At 47.9% G+C, this 19,850-nt stretch overlaps 8 protein-coding genes across 8 annotated transcripts; 4 read left to right on the top strand and 4 right to left on the bottom strand.

Moving 5' to 3' along the window:
* Nucleotides 1–105: 105 nt before the first annotated feature.
* I302_101162 (protein phosphatase PP2A regulatory subunit B) lies at nt 106–2,110 on the top strand (the record flags this gene model as incomplete). The annotated part of the gene is made up of 11 exons (XM_019191169.2): nt 106–193; nt 275–372; nt 426–458; nt 525–642; nt 697–990; nt 1,065–1,229; nt 1,291–1,552; nt 1,603–1,786; nt 1,839–1,877; nt 1,951–1,970; nt 2,086–2,110. The coding sequence occupies 11 exons, from the start codon at nt 106–108 to the stop codon at nt 2,108–2,110; spliced, it is 1,326 nt and encodes a 441-aa protein (XP_019047917.2).
* A 927-nt stretch (nt 2,111–3,037) lies between these two features.
* On the top strand, nt 3,038–6,134 carry I302_101161 (uncharacterized protein; the record flags this gene model as incomplete). Its single annotated transcript, XM_065869233.1, has 10 exons — nt 3,038–3,688; nt 3,753–4,038; nt 4,091–4,719; nt 4,772–5,041; nt 5,099–5,173; nt 5,235–5,393; nt 5,440–5,505; nt 5,655–5,802; nt 5,922–6,040; nt 6,090–6,134. 10 exons carry the CDS (start codon nt 3,038–3,040, stop codon nt 6,132–6,134), a joined length of 2,448 nt encoding a protein of 815 aa, XP_065725305.1.
* Nucleotides 6,135–6,682: 548 nt separating this feature from the next.
* On the bottom strand, nt 6,683–7,646 carry I302_101160 (uncharacterized protein; the record flags this gene model as incomplete). Its single annotated transcript, XM_019191167.1, has 3 exons — nt 6,683–7,380; nt 7,444–7,531; nt 7,593–7,646. 3 exons carry the CDS (start codon nt 7,644–7,646, stop codon nt 6,683–6,685), a joined length of 840 nt encoding a protein of 279 aa, XP_019047915.1.
* Nucleotides 7,647–8,079: 433 nt separating this feature from the next.
* I302_101159 (uncharacterized protein) lies at nt 8,080–9,243 on the bottom strand (the record flags this gene model as incomplete). Its single annotated transcript, XM_019191166.1, has 4 exons — nt 8,080–8,389; nt 8,457–8,871; nt 8,942–9,119; nt 9,178–9,243. The coding sequence occupies 4 exons, from the start codon at nt 9,241–9,243 to the stop codon at nt 8,080–8,082; spliced, it is 969 nt and encodes a 322-aa protein (XP_019047914.1).
* Nucleotides 9,244–11,114: 1,871 nt separating this feature from the next.
* Nucleotides 11,115–12,981, top strand: I302_101158 (glyceraldehyde-3-phosphate dehydrogenase; the record flags this gene model as incomplete). The annotated part of the gene is made up of 12 exons (XM_065869232.1): nt 11,115–11,145; nt 11,360–11,384; nt 11,455–11,499; nt 11,571–11,595; nt 11,658–11,681; nt 11,749–11,984; nt 12,052–12,163; nt 12,229–12,307; nt 12,361–12,425; nt 12,481–12,662; nt 12,722–12,836; nt 12,901–12,981. 12 exons carry the CDS (start codon nt 11,115–11,117, stop codon nt 12,979–12,981), a joined length of 1,020 nt encoding a protein of 339 aa, XP_065725304.1.
* A 949-nt stretch (nt 12,982–13,930) lies between these two features.
* I302_101157 (uncharacterized protein) lies at nt 13,931–16,545 on the bottom strand (the record flags this gene model as incomplete). Its single annotated transcript, XM_065869231.1, has 10 exons — nt 13,931–14,241; nt 14,287–14,381; nt 14,435–14,521; nt 14,570–14,741; nt 14,789–15,051; nt 15,116–15,385; nt 15,519–15,659; nt 15,710–16,024; nt 16,069–16,140; nt 16,235–16,545. 10 exons carry the CDS (start codon nt 16,543–16,545, stop codon nt 13,931–13,933), a joined length of 2,037 nt encoding a protein of 678 aa, XP_065725303.1.
* Nucleotides 16,546–16,696: 151 nt separating this feature from the next.
* On the bottom strand, nt 16,697–17,998 carry I302_101156 (uncharacterized protein; the record flags this gene model as incomplete). Its single annotated transcript, XM_019191163.1, has 7 exons — nt 16,697–16,990; nt 17,044–17,095; nt 17,152–17,314; nt 17,369–17,591; nt 17,649–17,713; nt 17,767–17,839; nt 17,894–17,998. 7 exons carry the CDS (start codon nt 17,996–17,998, stop codon nt 16,697–16,699), a joined length of 975 nt encoding a protein of 324 aa, XP_019047911.1.
* A 387-nt stretch (nt 17,999–18,385) lies between these two features.
* Nucleotides 18,386–19,791, top strand: I302_101155 (uncharacterized protein; the record flags this gene model as incomplete). The annotated part of the gene is made up of 8 exons (XM_019191162.1): nt 18,386–18,485; nt 18,547–18,739; nt 18,792–18,920; nt 18,973–19,077; nt 19,129–19,221; nt 19,276–19,369; nt 19,431–19,556; nt 19,609–19,791. 8 exons carry the CDS (start codon nt 18,386–18,388, stop codon nt 19,789–19,791), a joined length of 1,023 nt encoding a protein of 340 aa, XP_019047910.1.
* Nucleotides 19,792–19,850: the final 59 nt, after the last annotated feature.

Raw genomic sequence — 19,850 nt, 5'->3', positions numbered from 1 at the left:
CTCCTCTTGTTCCACCTTTACACTACCGCACTATCATAACCTTGACCACTCGCATCCGCATCGGTCAATCATCCTCAGCAACCCTCATCACATCTCCAATTCGCCATGGAGCCTGCTAATGCTGACTCGAGCTCCCTTTGGCGTTTCGCCCAATGCTTTGGTGACAAGGGTGACGTAGAAGACATCACAGAGGGTGAGTGTGGTCGTATTATTCATTCATCTCTCCTTTGTGCATCCATGCTGACTGACCCTTTCGCCTATCTTACAACCACAGCTGATATCATATCCACCGTCGAGTTTGATCACACGGGTGATTACCTTGCAACTGGTGACAAGGGTGGTAGAGTCGTATTGTTTGAGAGGAATGAGCAGGTGAGTCAAGTATACATAGGATCGTCATTTGCACGATGCTGATGGTCAAGCAGAAACGGGGATGTGAATACAAATTCTATACCGAAGTGAGTTACAACACACTGCTCCATCTTAGCATGCCAGTGTGACAATTGTACTGACCATATCCACAGTTTCAATCTCATGAGCCTGAATTCGATTACTTAAAGTCGTTAGAGATCGAAGAAAAGATCAATAGAATCAAATGGTGTAAGAGACAAAATGCCGCTCATTTCCTGCTTAGTACAAATGGTATGTGGATGTAACGCTGCTACCTTTTGACACACGTAGCTAATACCTCTTCAGATAAAACCATCAAATTATGGAAGGTGTTTGATAAGCAGATCAAGGTCGTCGCAGAGAATAACCATTCTGATGGCTATGCTGGTGGTGGTAACGGACCGTCACAACCTCCTCTACGACTACCCCGCATGACCACTCATGACTCCATCACCGCTGCCGTTCCTCGAAAAGTTTACGCCAACGCCCACGCCTATCACATCAACTCTATATCAGTCAACTCCGATGGGGAGACTTACATCTCCGCAGATGATTTGAGAGTTAATTTGTGGAATCTGAACATCAGCGATCAAAGTTTCAGTGAGTCCTGTCAAGGTCACGGTTATCATTTTATCGTCGAATCAAATGCTAATCAGCCTATTTGACCACCGCAGACATCGTTGACATCAAGCCCGTCAACATGGAAGAATTGACGGAAGTCATTACTGCTGCCGAATTCCATCCCATACATTGCAATCTGTTCATGTACTCAAGCTCAAAAGGTACTATCAAGTTAGCGGATATGAGAGACTCTGCTTTGTGTGATCAACATTCAAAACGTGAGTACTCCGAACCCCTTCCCACGGCCGAGATGAGATTCTGACGTGCCATGATCTGTAGAATTTGAAGAAGAGGAGGATCCTACCCAAAAGTCATTCTTTTCCGAAATCATCTCATCCATATCCGATGTCAAGTTCTCGCAGGATGGACGATATATCTTGTCTCGAGATTATCTAACTCTCAAGATATGGGATATCAATATGGAGAACAAGCCCGTCAAGACCATCAACATTCACGATCACTTGAGGCAAAAGCTTTGTGATCTGTATGAGAATGACTGTATCTTTGACAAGTTCGAGTGCACTTTTAGCGGAGACGGAAGGTACGTTTATCGTCTCAGGCTACAAACGTCATGCACTGACCAAACAACAGCCAAGTCTTGACCGGATCCTATCACAACTACTTCCGAATCTACGATGTGAATGGCGACAACGACGTTGTGTTGCAAGCGGACAAATCAGCCTTCAAAGCGAAGAAGATTGGCGGAGCAAGGGGAAAAGCACCAGGAAAGAAAGAAGGTATGCAAACGGAGGGAATAGACTTTGCAAAGAAGATCGTGAGTTGTGTTCCTCCTTGCTGCTAAAAAACTTCGCTTACACTTGTTTCAGTTACATGCAAGCTGGCATCCAAAGGAAAACACCATTGCTGTGAGTTCATTTTTCGCTGTCGTGATACCTATAATCTTGGTCGGATGCTGACGTAGTCCATTTCACTTTTCAGATCGCCGCGACCAACAATCTGTGAGTTCTTCAGTCAGAATGATTCGCTGGCCGTAGGGGTGGAAAGCTTGTCCCCACATCCCCTGATCGTGCTCTCTACTGCTATGCAACCGTTGCTGACTTGCCATCATCGTAGATTCCTATACTCAACATTGTCATAATCCATCACCTCTACACCCTGCATCGATACCCATCCCAGCATTCTTCTCCCAATATACCCCGGCCTTTTGTTCCATCAAAATGCTATTCGACCTTTTTTATGTGTTCTCGTCTAATAGCTTTTTTACATTCCACTCTCGTCCTCTGGCTTGACCATGAATGGACATTTCTCTGCATCTGACCGAGCCTTCGGTCATCGTTCTGTCTGCTACCATTCTCCTTTTTTCATTCTATCCTTCCCCTCATCTTGTTAGAAATTTCATCCATGACCCATTGGATGAGCAAATAATGAAACGTCGATGGGAGAAACCCATCAAAACATAGATAACCGATTATATTAGTGTAAGTGAAACAAAAAAAGAGAATGAAGAAATGATGATCCCGGGGGAAAGGTGATTGAATAGGGGGATCATAGAAGATGTTATGAATCAAGTAATCAGGACTGAGAATGGGTCATGATGACTGTCATTGGCCAATGCGATCATGCTTGCTTGCATCACGATGTGTACATACATTACCATTTGTAGTGACAACACTACGCCTGCCTGCATAAGCTCAAAAACCTATTAACTATTACCTTGCAGAGATGAACTCGGCCACGTGGTACCGGTATAGAGTATGCCCAACTGGATGAAAAAGAGTAAACAACTAATACATCTCTTTCAGCTTATACTCACGCGCCTGCCTTATTCTCAATATTCCTTACTTGACAATCTACATCATATCATCCATAAGTTATATACATATACATCGCATTCAACTATCTATCATCCACTTGGCTCAAAGATATCTATACTGGGCCAGCAATCAACAGTCTATAATCCCTCACCGATCTGGCGGACGAGCAGAGCCACCCTCACAAAATCAAGACCAACCCAAATACTGTTACAGATCAACCTTTCCCTGGCTTGCTCGCACCGAATAAGAGCATGTCCATCACTACCCCAGCCCACACCTCACTCAACCCCCAAATTCATAGACGCAAGCCTCTACAGCAGATCGATCCCAGTATGTCCGCCTCCATTAATAACGGTCAGTTGAACAGTCTGTGGAATGAGGATGACGAGTCTTTCGAGGTGCAAGTGCCCGATTTCAATTTCGATTGGAAGCTAGAGAAGGGGGGTAAGGGCAAGGGTAAAAGCAATCCTACTGTCGACGAACCACCAGTATCACGCTTCTCATCAATATCTCTGGGCAAGACGAAAAGCCGTCCCAGCTCTCTATCTCCTCCACCTCCCGAACTTGCGTCGTCGAACCATGCCAGAGCAACACCACCACCCCGCCAATCACAATCTGCTAGATCTTCACTATCTTCCGTTCAAGTAGCTTCTTTGACGGATGCCTCTACTGCTTCAGCTTCCTCTCTTGTGCCTACACCACCAGGAAGTGGATTCTCCTCGGGCGTACGGTCATCTTCATCTCAGCATTTGGACTCGGGAGGCAGCGGTAGCGGCAGTGGTAGTTCAGGCAGGATATATGGAGCAGGACGCAGGTTTCAGCGTGTCGTATCTGCACCAGTCACAAGGCAAAAATACGAGAGTGAAGAGAACGGAATGCTCACCATAGAAGAATCATCAAATGTATGTTGATCGTCGTCCTCTGGGCGTCCTGTGAGAACGAGACATGTGCTGACGGACTTCACAGCTCTCATTCAGTACCACTTCCCACACAGCAACAATGCGTCCCTTGCTCACCCACACTTCCTCTACTTCATCCATACCTCAAGAACCGACATCCTCCACTGTTCTGCCCACATCCAACTATATGACTCCAGGCGTAACCGAGCGAACGCTAACATCCACTGCGCGATCAACGGGAAGAAGATTAGGTGGACTATCAAAGTTTGGTGGTCCTGCGAGGCGAGTGATACCGGCTCTTGAGCCAGAAGATGTACAAGAGGAATCAGAGAAAGCTAGTCCTGTATTGATCGGTGAGTTTTAGCATCGCTTAAAGTGAAGATGAGATGAGCTAACTGTAATTAGATTCACCACCTCGAGCTATATCTCCGCCTATTTATGACACAGTCCCAGATGTGCCATCTTATGCGTCTTCTTCCAACCGCAATCCAGGTCTAGCACATTTACCTTCACGGAATCAGTATCACAACTCGCCGGTCATTGAGCAGTCCAAACACTCGGCTATCCTCGAGGAAGACATCCCGAGCATTCTACAATCGCATGGAACCAGTCGTGGGCTTGCAGAACGCTCCTATCGTCAAAATGAAACTCGTGATAGCTTGCGCTCAGGGATAGTAAACCGACCTGATGAGGAAGATCGACCTTTCAGACCTTTCAGCTCGCAGGCGGAAGAGGACGGACGACGCAGTACAACCATATCGAACCATCCCCAGTATCAGCAGAATCCTCCATATCAAAGCGATGTAGGCACCTCAATACATCCCCAATCTTCCCGTCAATCTCCACCTGCGCGTGATAGATACAGCCCACCTCCTCAGTCATTACGTGCTGCTCGGCCTGCACCACCTATCAACGTCGCACAGAACACTCAGACAACGGTCGCAAACCCCCTAACTGCACCTCCGGTATTGGGTCAACAAGGTGCACCGGGATTATCCGTAACCCCAACAGCTGCACCCAGAACATCCTTCCTAGTGAGTGCCTTTTGTGTTATTCACATGTCCGATGCTAATGGTCTTGACGTAGGTGAACTCAATACCGTACGAGCGTTTACAACGTCTCGGAAAGGGTGGTTCCTCAACGGTATATTCTGTCCTCTATTCGGCTCCGCCAAAGAAGCGAATAATATACGCTCTCAAGGTAGTCCAATTGGATCGAGCGGATTCCGAGACGTATCAGAGTTATACGAATGAGATCGAACTGCTCAAGCGTCTACGTGGGCATGATCGTGTCATTCAGTTGATAGATCATCAAATCACCTTTGGTCAGGGAAATCGACCCCACCGATTGATGATGGTCAGTCACTTCAGTAGTTTCTTGACCACCACCGCTGCTGATGATTCGTACTCATAGGTGATGGAATGCGGAGAAATCGATTTTGCTGCACTGCTCGATGAACAGCGTGGAAAGGCGATCAACATGAATTTTGTGGGATTATATTGGGAACAAGTGAGTTCGTGAAAAGTTGAACCTCGCTGATTCCTTTTAGATGCTCGAAGCTGTACAAGCTGTTCACAAGGAGAACGTGGTGCACACCGATCTGAAGCCTGCAAATTTCGTGCTTGTGAAGGGACGATTGAAGATCATAGATTTTGGTATTGCTAAAGCGATAGCCAATGATACCGTCAACATTCAACGGGATCAGCAGGTGAGTGAATCTGCAGTCAGTCGTGTCCGTAGCTGATTCAGATCAGATCGGTACGGTAAACTACATGAGTCCGGAAGCTATTCAGCGTATGAATAACCAGAAGGTGTTAAAAGTGAGTTCAAGTGGTTAAAGTCCGCATGCTAATCATATCAGCTATCATATCCCAGCGATGTTTGGTCTTTAGGATGTATACTATATCAAATGATATATGGAAGTCCGCCTTTCCAACATATCAGCGGTGGTCCCCTGGCGAAGATGCAGGTCATCGCTGATCCACGACATTTTATCGACTATCCCGAAATGGCCGTGCCTAAAGCGACGGTTGGACTGGCTCTTGATGGTCATCCAACCGATCCAGCTTCTCTAGCTGTGTCGGTCAGCCCTTCAGCGATAGATACGATGCAGCGGTGTCTCTCATACCGAAAGGAACATAGACTGACGATTCCAGAATTACTCCACCATGAATTCTTGAAACCGAAAATACGAGGTGAGTATTCCGTGATCGAGATAATCGCTGACTTGAATTAGCTCCTGCCGTACCCCCTGGCTCCACACCCATCACGCAAAAGCAAATGCAGATGTTGGTGAATTTCATTCTTCAGGAGCATGGTCTTCCCGAGCGATCTGGCGGGGATCATACAGCCGAAGTGAGTGCAGTCCCACATGTTGATTGAAGTTAGCTGAGACTGTCTGTAGGATCTGTTTTCGCAATTACAAGCGCAAAATGCCCTCTCTGGTTAGGACAATCGATATCTGGATTATCAGATCATGTAATGTACGCTTTTGTAATAGTTTGTAGATACATGGAATATAATATTGCATTTCTCTGATACTTCACGGAATCCTGGCCAGACTACAGCAAGAAACATCTTAGAAGCACCTATCATGTCGCTCCCATATATGATTGTGGCGACGATGTTAGGTGGAAAGACATCTATCTCCATTAAAAAATCATCTTGGATGCTTGAGTTGCTGCTTACTTTCATGGTGGTGCTGTGTGGTCTGCTGATGATTGTTGGATTTGAGACAATGCTATTCCTGGAGGGTGATACATTATATTACATACATTGTACAAGGTGAATATAGATTGGGTATATATGTCGACACAGGTATATTCAAAATCAGGTATGACTCTCTCTCCAGAACACCCCTACTGGACCAGAGGTACACAAATCCTCGAGCTTGCTACTGTGCTCCCCCTTCCGTTTCTCCCCACCCCACGACAAAGATGCCCGGTTCACTGGTCCCTTACGCATACCGTAGAGGCTTAACATCACGTTCCATCTTCTCTAGTATCTTCGGTGGCTCTCATCCGACATGTAATCATATACCGAGAGATCGTCTCCCTCCGCAGACAGACTTCGATAGAATGTCGCTCGTTGAGGCGCATGTCCTGTGAGAGAGTGGTCCACCCGTGAAATGGTAGGAGAAGACCTGACATTGGTGGTTTCGATTCCATATTCGTCTCGCATAATTTCCACAGACCCATTTCCTCGAATTTCCACGCCGGAATATAGACCTGTGGGATACCCATGTGATTCTTCCGAAGGGGTTCGGTAGCTCCATTGTTGAGTGCTCTTAGGTACGGGCGCGTAGAGAGGAGGGACCATCGAGCCTGGGGCGGATGGAAGGGGTCGAGCGCCGGGAGAGCTAGGTTCTACGAACGATTTGCGTGATGAGGCGGGCGGGGGAGGTAGGAGATGCCCATCGGCTGAGAGGATTGGGAAGTGGAAGTTCTCCGAGTTTGGTGAATACGGAGATCCGGGACTCGAAGAGCTGAAATGACTGGAATCGGAGGATAAGGGTGATGGGGGCGCACGGGAGACTTGTCGGGAAAGGGAAGCGAAAGAACCGGCATGGCTCATCAGAGGTGTTCCCATACTTGATATCTTGGGTTCCGAGGCAAGTTGAGAGGCTCTGTCTTTCGCTCGAGATCTGTAGAGCTTGCGTAGGTATATACCGCCAAGTATTAACAGTACAAGGGCGCCTACCAAGAAGGATGTATGTCAGCATGGTCGGGACCAGGATCCTAAATATAGAGTACACGCACATATGCCGAGAGCGATGCCCAAAAACAGCTTGTCATCGGCGGTCAGCGATTCGCAAACCCTCCCATCTGAGTCGTAAAGCTTTCCTCCCTGTTGACGATTGAAGATCAGCACCAGCCGGACAACACATGGGGAGTAGCAGAATACTGACCGAGTCTGTGATGTGATATGCGCAAGCACGCCTGGAGAATAGTTGAGGAGCCATGATTGAGGACTATGAGTGTATGAGGAGATTATTTTGTTCAAGTAGACAAGTGAACAAAATGTTTGAACTACATCTCGTTCTGAGATATGTTGATGAAGCGTCCTTCGACATCAGTATGTACCACTTTCTTCTCCAACCCGCCATCTTGAACATTACTTAGGTACCGCTGAACAAGATAACACTATGGATGGATCATCACCGGGACGACATGTCCATCCGAAGGGGTATATCATTTTGGTGGACTGCCTCCACCAAACATACCTCCGGCGCTGCGCCAAGGTTCTGGGCTCGGTCTTGGTGGATGTAAAAGATGCATTCATGCACAACCAGTGTTCGATCTAGTTCTATAAGCAACATCTAAGTAGGAAACAATATCTATGGGCTACAATTCAAACGAAACAATCTATACAAGGGGAGGGTTTTGGCGGTATATCTAATGAGCTACAGTGAATCTGAGTTGACCATCTTCCAGGTGATCAACCTTGATTTGATCCATGGTGTCGACCACGTAATGGGCACCTAGGTTTTCGATTTTATCTCTGGTATGAGAAGTACAGACGGCAATGACGGTCGCGCCGGAGGCTACACCAGCTTTGATACCTGAAGGGGAGTCTTCGAACACCACCGCTCTGGTAGGGGCGATGCCGAGATCGGAGGCGGCAAGCAAGAAGGGATCGGGGAAAGGTTTTCCACGAAGAAGTCGAGCATCGTCGGCTGTGACACAGACTTTGGGGATGGTGATACTATTCGTAAAAGTAGGATCGTTAGCAAGACCACCGGTTGCAAAGCGTAAAACAATTGATGACTCACCCAGTTCGATTGAGACAACCATGACAGTAGGTTTTGGCACCAGAAGTAGCGACGGCGTATTTGCCTTCTGGCAAGGAGTTGATCATTTTCCTGACACCTGGGAGGATTCTGACGCTCATGTCGACCAGGTCCTCAGCTTCTTCATCAGCGAAAGGAGATTCGTCCTCAACTGCTACTTCGGTCGTTGTGGTCTTGCTAAGTTTGTAACTGGTCAAATTCAGGGCATCGGCGGTGCTAAACTGGAAGGCAGGGTTTCGGGCGATGTCAGGAGTATTGCTGACGGGTGTGAGAGGGGCCATCGATGAACGACGTGTAGAACTGTTCGTCATGGATGATTGTCGAGATCGGGCAGAGCTGAATGATCCTTTTCGAGAATGAGGGGTATCGGCAAAAGCAAGAATCGATTTTTCAAACTCTGCGAGAATCAAATGATGATTAACATGTGCGCTTGCCAATGATGTAAGGAAAATCAAAATTCAACTCACTCTCAACTTCTCGCTCTACATGTTCTTTACGCAAACCTGGCACGAGCTCCATTAAGTTATCACTTGCTCTTCGGCCGTGAGTCGCTCGAATGACCTCTTCTGGCTCAAGGCCGAGTTCTTCAGCCTTTGCCGTCCAAGCTGCTTCTACAGCAGCGATAGAATCGGTCAAAGTACCGTCCTATCGAGAGATGTTAGATTACAAGTACTGATGTCAATCGCATATGCCATCAACTCACCATGTCAAAGAGGACACCATCAGCAGTGAAGGTGGAGGATTGTATATACTGTTGTTGAGTGGACATATTGAGTTGAGATATACAGTAAATTTTATAGGTTTATACCAAGTCTTGTCGTTTCTGTTCGTTCGATTTGAAAGATATGAGTGGAATGAAGAAAGAAAAAAAGAAAACGAGAGGCGACAAAACGGATCGATCAGTGGTTTATATACATGTATCTTGCATGTAGATCGTTAGTAGGCCGAGGGGAAGAGGCAGATGAGGTGATGACGGGGGACCATCACACCCCTAAAACCCAAAGGATCACACCTGGACCAAGACCGAGAAAACGGAGCAAAAGGGCAAAGGGACAGGGCGATTGACCATGACGCTGATCGAGAGAGGAAGGACCGAAAACATGCATATTGATCGCTGACTGGGCTGCTGGGTCGCAGACCGATCCTATCTATCTATGTTCGGGTTAAAGTATGAAAGGGTGAATAAAAAAAGCAAAATCAAAGGGATTATATCAAAGGGTCTTGGACTCGGACTGATCTAAAATTACTAAGAGCCAGGTTTAACCGTGGGAAACATGTCAATTTAAACCAGGGTCAAACCAGGGTAAAGGGTGTAAAAACAATTCAGTGCGTCATCGTTATCTCCTCATGTCTTGCTTCCTCTCTTGACCCGCTTATCATTTTAACTCCCCTCCCGCATTCGCTCCATTCCGATTCCCATTCCCAACATTAACATGGTGCCACCGCGTCATCAGATTTCATAAATCCAGTATATCCACACAACCTAGCTACCGCACCTTATCAGACGCATCTACTGCCGACCGATCTTACGATGACACCATAACCAACTTGGACTATACAGCAACCAGTCGCCGGCGGTATGATCGGTGTCGTTCAAGAAGATACAATCCAGGCGTGGTGATTTCGTAATCAGGTCAGACCCAAGTTGCACGTCGTCATCATTGGTGTTTTTAGTGGCATTCACTGTAAGAAGAACAGGTAAACATAGATGAACATGACACAGTGTTACATATCTTGATTGATTGAAGAGGAACGAGGGTGCACACTGATAACTTTGCATGTTCCGAAAAGAAGGAAGAGGAACAAACAGTTGAAACCAGGGATTGGAAAAAAGGGGTGTCGGAGGGGAAATGGGGGCACCAGGGTGTTGTGAGCTCAGCACACAACGACCTCGTTTGTATACAGAGAGAGAAGAGCAGTGCCAAGAACATAACAGCAACTCTAGGAGTCTCCGCACAGCCCCGAAATATAATACCGAAGACGGAGTTGAAACAGGACAGGTAGACGAACAACAATCACACACTATTGCAAACAGGTAAACAACCCCAAAACGTGATAAGATCCAATCAAAGTAGACTAAAAAAACAAAAAACACTCCGAGTTAAAAACACACGTCACCCTGATAAACTTTCTCGGGGGGAGCCGCTCTGTGACAAAACACTGTAGCAACGTATAGAATACTCGGAAACAATGATAATCCCGACATCTTCCTTCCGTGGCATTACAGACAACAAAACTCGCCTATTCTCGCCTTTTTAGCGGGAACATACGGCAATATGAAATTATTGATCAGGGGAACCACACCCCTTACCGCCGGCATCTTCCGCTGCATGCCTACTGTGATAGGCATGTGAAAAGCATGAGAAATATTCCCACGTCATTATGCTAACGACTCGAGTACCTAGGTGAATTTCCCCATTCATCACAGTATATTCGTTATTTTGATTACATGCCGTTCCCACCCACGCAGACACACTCCACCATCTCACTCCCAATCCCAATCCCCATCTCCTCCTTCCTTTCTCTTCCGTCTTTCTCTCTCATTCCATCCAACACTATATATATCTATACATATACATCTTCCCTCTTCTTTCATCCCATCAACCAAAAAACACAGCACATCAACTACAAATATCAAAAATGGTCGTCAAAGTAGGAATCAACGGTTTCGGTGCGTACATCGATCTTTTCTCGCGAAGGCCAATCTTGTTTGGCTCAGTGAATGTCCCCACCATCGTCTCATCAATCTTCTGCACTGGTCTCATCAACCTTCTGCGCTGGCTCAGACATCTCTGAGCTTATGCTTTGATCATATTGGAGAATCTATCTCATCCATCGCATCTAGCTGATTCAAGCTAATCGCTGACCTCGTTGAAAATCTACAGGTCGAATTGGTCGAATTGTTCTCAGGTATGCGTCATTGCAACCCTGCCGAATCAAGGTGTATGATTGCTAATGCGTTGCACATCCACTTTTGTAGAAACGCCATCGAACATGGTGACATTGAAGTCGTCGCCGTTAACGAGTGAGTCTCAAAGTATCCAAGGTTCGTTGCACCGCGTACGCACGTTCGCTGATTTTCATATCTCAATATAGTCCTTTCATCGATCTTGAGTACATGGTAAGCCATTTGTCTGACTGGTTGATACTCTTGACACAATCGTTGACATCACTGTATCACAGGTCTACATGTTCAAATACGATTCTGTAAGTCATTCTCTAATCGTGAAAAGTCTTGTCACGCCTCTGCTGACTAATCAACCCCACATGTTAGACCCACGGTCGATTCAAGGGATCCGTCGAGACCAAGGACGGTAAGCTCTACATCAACAACAAGCCTATCGCTGTCTACGGTGAACGAGACCCAACCGCCATCAAGTGGGGAGAGGCCGGTGCCGACTACGTCGTCGAATCCACCGGTGTCTTCACCACCACCGACAAGGCCAGCGCCCATCTTAAGGGTGGTGCCAAGAAGGTAATCATCTCTGCTCCTTCAGCTGACGCCCCCATGTAAGTCGTTTTTCGTCATACTTCCCGTAGGTAAGCGACGTATGCTGAAACCATCACCCATCTCTAGGTTCGTCTGCGGTGTCAACCTCGAGCAATACAAGCCTGAATACAAAGTCATCTCCAACGCCTCTTGTACCACCAACTGTCTTGCTCCTCTTGCCAAAGTCATCAACGACAACGTAAGTATCCACCGATCGCACCTTATAGTCTTCGTTCAGGCTGACATTTGAACCCAAATGTCTAGTTCACCATCGTCGAAGGTCTCATGACCACCGTTCACGCCACCACCGCCACCCAAAAGACCGTTGATGGTCCTTCCAACAGTACGTCTAACACTTTTGCCTGTGTATCCTCGCTAATATACATTTGACTGTAGAGGACTGGAGAGGTGGTCGAGGTGCTGCCGCCAACATCATTCCCTCTTCCACTGGTGCGGCCAAGGTGGGTCCAGTCTATCTCCGTGGGAATGACACAGCTGATGCTTTCTCTCCCGCAGGCCGTCGGAAAGGTCATCCCTTCCCTTAACGGTAAACTCACCGGTATGGCTTTCCGAGTCCCTACCGCTGATGTCTCCGTCGTCGACCTTGTCGCTCGACTCGAGAAGGGTGCTTCTTACGATGAAATCAAAGCTGTCATCAAGAAGGCTTCCGAGAGCCCCGAGCTCAAGGGTATTCTAGGGTAAGTTTACCTGATTCTTTTACCAGACACCGAAGCTTATTTCTTCGCTTTCTCGATAGTTACACTGAGGATGAAGTCGTCTCTACCGATTTCGTCGGCGCCACCGAGTCCTCTATCTTCGATGCTAAGGCTGGTATTGCCTTGAACGCCAACTTCGTCAAGCTCGTCAGTTGGGTGAGTAAAAAATTCGCGTCACCTGTGTTGACTAGCTCGGTATTGACCTTGTCCTGACCCATAGTACGACAACGAATACGGTTACTCTCGACGAGTTTGTGACCTCGTTGCTTACATTGCCGGTGTTGATGCCAAAGCTCAATAAGCGATGAGATCTCGTTAACGTGGTCATAGATAGATCAAAAGTCTGGTAGCCTGTGGAAAGAGAATGAATCAAATTGTCAATTAATTGCTGCCAAAAGTATCCCTGCCCCTCGTCTAGGCTTCCTTGTCCGACAGCGGAACATTCCGACTTGACACGAGCCGTGAGTACACATGCGCTCGGGAAAGGAATGACAGATGCAATCAGCCTCAACATCGAGTCTGAAAGGGAGCATGAACGCAAGCGGCACCACATTACCCCTTGGCCCATGCGTCTCATGGCTCTCCACCTCCTATCATTATCAGCTATTGTGTTCCTTGCTGCAATCGTGAATTGACACCTATCTTTTTGTCCGAGCAATAGACAAAAACGGTGGAACGAGGAACATATGCGAAAGAGGAAAGAAAGCGGAACTCGCATTGAACAGTCAGTCAGGAGAAGACTCATGTGAAGCCAGCGTATCTCAAAAAATTTGCCGTGCAGCTGAGTGATTGAGATTGAACATGAGATGAAGCTCAATGCGCTCGGCTCGCGACTTCATAACTGATGTGAGAAGTAAAAGCAGCAATACTAATATCTCATTCAATATTTTATTACTGACCTCGCATTTCTTATTCACCCTCGCGGCGAACCAGTTCTTAGATAGCTATTGATGAGAGACAGGATATGGAGGGGAGAGGACAATTGATAGAACACGATCAATGATTGACTTTTCTGCTGCTGGTTTTGGAATCTTTGCAGGGGAAGTCGAGTCAGCTAAGACATCAGACAGAAGGATTTTTTTTAATAAGCTTCAGGTCTTCTTGCGAGACTTGCGATATTGTGGAAACATTAATCACGTTTACTCTGATGAATCAAGGGTGATACACGAAAATCATTGCAGTAACTACAAGGCCATCTCTGCGGTCTCCTTGCACACCTGCAATTTAGATATATACTTTGAACTTGGGTGCTACCCCGTATACCCCATGTCCCTCAAGAACGCCCAATCCTGACCAGGATCAAACAACGCATTCAGCATCTCGTCGATCCCATCAGCCACTGGTACCATCGAGCTTTCTTCTCTGGCCAGCTGGTACTGTTCGAGCGTGTTCAGAGCGTTGGCGACGATTGAGCGATACTGCATTGATGGATGATGGACAGCGCCCTGGCAGATGCCGTCGAATAATGATGCAGCGAAGGAGATGATTCGATAGAGAGGGGATGATTCGGGGACTGGAGGAGGCGAACCAGGTTGTGTGAAGGAGTAGGCGGTGAGGTTGGCTATGGAGGTGGTCAGGTCAGCGCTATCGACGGTGCAATACTTACCATCAATACAGCCTCGGTCATACACCAACACCAAGAATACCGCAGCGTAGGCATGAGTGATCCAGTAAGAGTCCACAGCGAACATGAAGGAAGATCTGGGGAAGTCAGCGTGACTCAGCTCACGGAGAGGTGTGACGGGACAACTCACAAAGCAGTAAAATTCATGGTATACTTTGACACATCGTTCATTTCCGCTAGTCTCTCAGGCCGTTCGCTAACAGCATCTGTGGAATACCTAAGCGATCATCAGCATTGGTTGACAAGCTCTGTATTCCCCACTCACTGCCAAAGAAGTCTGAACGCAGCATCCACCCCCGTTTTCAAAGCCGCTGGCGTGGGAGAGATCGCACCCTTTTGAATATCACCTAGTTCCACACCAATCGGAGTAGCGTTGAGAGCCAGACGATACCATCGTAGCGCTGTGAAAGGCATTTGTTGTTTGAACGTGGGAGCGGCTAAGGAGAATTTAGCTAAGATCAGAGGTGATCCGTCTCAAGCTCACCACCGCTGCTGCTGAAGATTGCATCCCATTCCCTCTCCCAGCTGTCCAGCTCCGCATTTGCTACGCTCAGCGTTATACTGTCCAATTTCCTCAAGCTTACATCGCCGCAAGAGATCGAGGCGCGATGAACGATCGCTACGAGTTCTGCTAACCCTGCTAGTTTCAAATCGCCCGACTGAGCTTTGGGATGGGAGCCGAAGGCGCGAAGAACGGACGTTGGTGGTGTGACCAAGGTCGCTGGTAGGCCAGCGGTAAGCGTGAGGCTGGAAGGATAGGGCGAAAGGGTCAGCTCCCAATTTCACCGCAAGCAATATTGGCCCGACTCACTGCCTATCAACCGAGATCAGATTGAGCCACACCCTCATCCGTTGCAGATTCTCCTCTGCACTGTCCGATTGATGATCTGCGAAATCCACAGAAGCGGCATCCTCTAAGCCGATGTACTTTGCGAATCGTGTTGCTAGTCCAATCATGAGCCAAGCATACGAGTCTGTGAACCGGCTCTTTGGCGATGTGTGGGATGGGTCAATATCGACCGCGGGCCACTGTATGGACAGCAGCAGCGATTGGACGACTTCGAGGGTAAAATCTGAAGGGCTGGGACGCAAGAGTAGGAGCTGTATGTGTTCGTCGAACATAGATACTAGGGAGGAATATCTGGGATGTAGCCAGTTGTGCGTGGATCGGATTCTGGGGGTTGATCAGCAGAGTCATGAGTCAAAGCACTCACGGGTCGTCAATATCCCAATATCTTGCTCCGATCAAACAGATCGAGGTGAATAAGAAAGAACTCCGCCTTCTCGTCTGCTTAGCATCTCTTTGTTGAGCTATCCAAGAACATGGCGCTAGTTCATGACAAGCCTCAAAGAATCTAAGAGGGACAAGGTGAGTACTTGCGACCTTTGCTAGTGGTAGACTTACATATCAAACAGTCGCTGTGCTTCATCCATTGTCAATATGCCCCGTGAGACTGGGTCTGCATTATAATTGATATTTCCATTGGCGATGTCCTGTACTTCTTGTGGAAACTGACGAGTGATGGGTGATTTTGATCTGCCGATAAGGCCTCGTAATGTTTGGATGGGAGCGGATGAGAATCTACCATTTTGAATGGTTCCCGTGGTCGCTGCGACTTGCGTGTCTTGTTCGAGGGAGACTTGCGAGATGCGATGAGCATCGGCTCGTGAGCTCACAGGGAGAGATATGGCTATCTCGGTGGGAGCAGATAGTGAATTACTGTTGATTTCTTGGTCAGTCGATTCGATGGGTTGATCACTCACTCTACAAGAGAAGGCATCTGTGCTCTCGTTGTTCCCTCCAGCTCTGATATACGTCGCAGGGCCTGTTGCATTCTTAAACCTCATGGTCGTAGGTCAGCGATCCTTTTCCAAATAAGGGAGCTACCGGTAGAAGCCAGCTAGCATTGAGAGAGACTTGCAAACTCACTGCTTCTGCAAAGCCGCAACATCACTCGTCAACCTCTTTATGACTGATGCATGATCAACCTCTCCATCGGTTTTACGTTGCAATGCAGCTCCTCCAAGCCCATCAGTCAAGAAGCTGCACTCCTTGCCGACCCGCTGACACCTCTGACAAGGGATTGAGACCCCATCACATCGCTGTTTTCTCCGGCGACATTGAAGACAGGCTCTAGGTGTACGACGATTTAATCGTGGAGATGCGCTGCGTTGGCGCGACGTCGCGCGATCGTCAGGCGGTGGTGACTGTGAAGAGCTGCACGATGCTAGGCCGGTCATAGGGTACTACTGTATGGCATTGTTGTTACAAATATGGTATAAAGAGTAAATGCAGAAGTGAGATTGCGTTGATAAGAGACCCCAATAACTTCCCAAACGGATTTAAGCGCGATGAACCTTGCAACCCACCCAATGAGTTATATGACATTCATCACTTCGGGATATAAGGGAACTTCCCTTTCCAATGCTGGGCGATCTCATCCCTCCGAGCAAACCATACGCCCTCTTTCGACTGAGCATATTCTATGAATTTTCTTAACCCAGCTATTCTGGCGGGTCTACCAACGATACGACAGTGCAAACCTATGGACAGCATCTTTGGGGAACCTCCTTCAGTCCCTTCTCTATATAATTCGTCAAAAGCGTCCTTCAGATATGTATAGAAGTCTGCGGAGGTTGTGAATGGTTGATACGTAGCATTCTTGTAGTCGTTAGTGTCGAGAGTCTGGAGCAGGAGAGTTTAGCGGAAGGCTTTGCTTGACCCACACTCTCACTCACGTATGGAATGACGAGCAGCCCTTCTGTTTTTTGTCCTCCTGGCATAGGGATCCTACACAAGCAACGTCAATCACATGCGGGGAGGTTGAGAAAAACACGTTTACTCACCAGTAAGGCAGATCATCGCTATAGCTGTCACACCAGTATTCCAAAGGGATTCCTTCCTCCCTGAACACCTTCGCGACGAGCGCTCTTGATCTTGGGCTGGCTTTCGAACCAACCATGCCATAGTACCAGCCTTTCGGAGGTCCGCCTGAAGCCTTCTCAATCGCTAGAGTGAGAGTCAAGTCAGTCGCCTTGCACTGCTCCTTGAAAATAAACCCACCTCGTATCGTCTTCCTCACGTTCTCCTCCTCCTCCTCTACAGTCCAATTCGACCTATCAATCCATCTCCAGCCGTGACTGGCAAATTCGTGCCCATGCTCTCCCAATAGCTGACCCACCTCCGGGTTCATTTCCAGTGCTTGTCCCACAGCGTAGGCAGTGCATTTGACTGATTTTTCTTGGAACAATCTCAAGATCCGCCATACCCCTGCTCGCGAGCCGTACTAGGGTCGTACAGCGATGGCTCAGCATTGGCCAATCGAAGATATTAATGAGCATACCTCGTATAGAGACTCCATGTTGACATCTCTCTGTTTGACATGTGGAGTCACTCCTGGCCCAAGCTCTGTTTGATCCATTATATCAGCAAAGGCCCACTCGCGGGACGCCTAGACTTACCACTGGCCAGAGTCTCCGATACTTCGTCGCCATTGACGAGAGTGTGCTCACTACCCTCTTCATAGTTGAGCACCTGGCACATGACATCAGCCGGAAGCTTCACGATGAATCCAGCGTATTCACCTACCAGACTGATTGCAATCTTTGCCCCACCCGGCCATTCGGGATTGGGAGGATTGAAGCCGTACCCCACCAGATCTCTTGGTCCATAATCCTCAGAGTTGCTCTGCATGTTGGCTAAACTCGAGTTCAGAGGGAATCTGTAATCTCTGGAGTAGCGACCGGGAAGAATATACGCTGTTTTATCCATACGCGTCATAATGTATGACTGCAATTTCGCGAAGATAAGGCTTTCTCGTTGTCCGCTCCAAGCCGAAGATCGAAGTGGAGGGCGAGAGCGGCTTATCCTCTTTGCAATCCCGACAAGCTTGCTACTTGTCTTCGTCTAATCCGCCATGTACCCGCTCACTAATGAACCAAGGGGTAGTATTAGGTGCAAAAGCTGTCGAGCATTCCAGCAGGAAAGGCAACTTTGCTCAAGCAAATGTAAACATCCTTGCTTCCGTTACCATTCTGCATCCCCTCTTCCGTCGATATCAGTGACTCCAAGTACACAAACATGGTCAGACCATTGCAAAAAGGCATCTACGTCCCTCTTCCTACTTTCTTCGATGCTAACGAAGATCTCGATCTCAAGGCTTTCACGAAACATATCGTCTGTGAGTGTATATCTAAGTCTTGCCCTTGGGTTTATTCATCCTATTGATGATACATCTGTAGACACCGCTAAAGCAGGTATTCTACCCGTTGTATGTGGATCCATGGGTGAAGCCGTTCACCTCTCACCAGACGAGAGGGTACAGCTTGTCAAGACGGCACGTGCCGCATTAGATGACAGCGGACTACACCAAGTACCTATAATGGGTGGGATAGGAGCTGCCAGCACCAGGGAAACCATCATTTTAGCGCAGAGGTGAGTTGTAGAATGTCCTATACGCAGCTCTACCGCTCACTTCAGATTGTAGACTCGCTGAGGCAGGAGCAGATCATGCTATACTCATCACTGGTGGCTACTACGCTGGAGCGTTGATTAAGAAACCGGAGGCGATCAAGAAGTTCTATGTGGACGTGTCAGAAGCGTCGCCGATTCCCGTGTAAGTGATCTGTCTTTTGACCCAGATCTGAGATCGCTCAAGCACAACTTAGGTTGCTCTACAACTTTCCCGGAGTCACAGGCGGTATCGATATGACCAGTGACCTAGTCGAAGACATCGCCAAAGCCGCACCTAATACGTGTGGTATCAAACTGACGTAGGTGTTCTACCTACCTGTACCTCTTCGCTAACTGATAGGTGCAATCAGCTGCGGAGCTGTTGGCAAATTGACCCGTATAGCCGCAACTGTCAACTCTGAAGATTTTGCGAACGCATATCCCAGGAGAGATCCAAGTGCTCCGTGAGTGGTATCATGGCTGTTGAAGCAGCAAGCTCTCGCTGAAGTTTGCTCCAGCTTCCTTGTCATTGACGGGTTCATCGACTTCCTTTTACCTTCCATCGCAGCAGGAGCTTCGGGAACGATCACTGGTGTGCCAAACTTTGCCCCTGTGAGTGACTCAAGCTTGCGCTGCAATTACAGTTCGGACTGACCTTTTACCTCACCGCTAGCTCACCTGCATGAAGCTTTGGGAATACTGCGTGAGACCGGATCTTAACGTCCCAGAGGTCATGAGAGAAGCCCAAGATTTGCAAGCCTTGGTCAGCAGAGCGGACTGGGCGGCGTCGAACGCAAATGTGTGTGACCTTCTTCTCTTGAGGCAGTATCGCTGCTAACGAGCGTTTGCAGATCCCCGGGATGAAACGTCTTCTTCAATATCTGTTCGGATATGGTCACTTGCCCCGAGGACCTCTGCCCGAGATGAGCGAAGATGAGGCAGACAAGCTGTTGATAGGCCATTCAGCTATCTTGAACATCCTAGAGTATGAGAAGACGCTTCGAGATCAAGGGTACAGATATAATTCCCCGTAGACAATCGCTTTATTGTGCATCAAACGTGGTGCTTTCCAGCCCGAAGTCGAAGCTGCTTC

The sequence above is a fragment of the Kwoniella bestiolae genome, chromosome 1 (assembly GCF_000512585.2).
Source record: "Kwoniella bestiolae CBS 10118 chromosome 1, complete sequence".
Classification (NCBI taxonomy): Eukaryota; Fungi; Basidiomycota; class Tremellomycetes; order Tremellales; family Cryptococcaceae; genus Kwoniella; species Kwoniella bestiolae.
The sequence above is the reverse complement of the archived record's forward strand: the minus strand, read 5'-3'. Positions and strand labels throughout refer to the sequence as shown.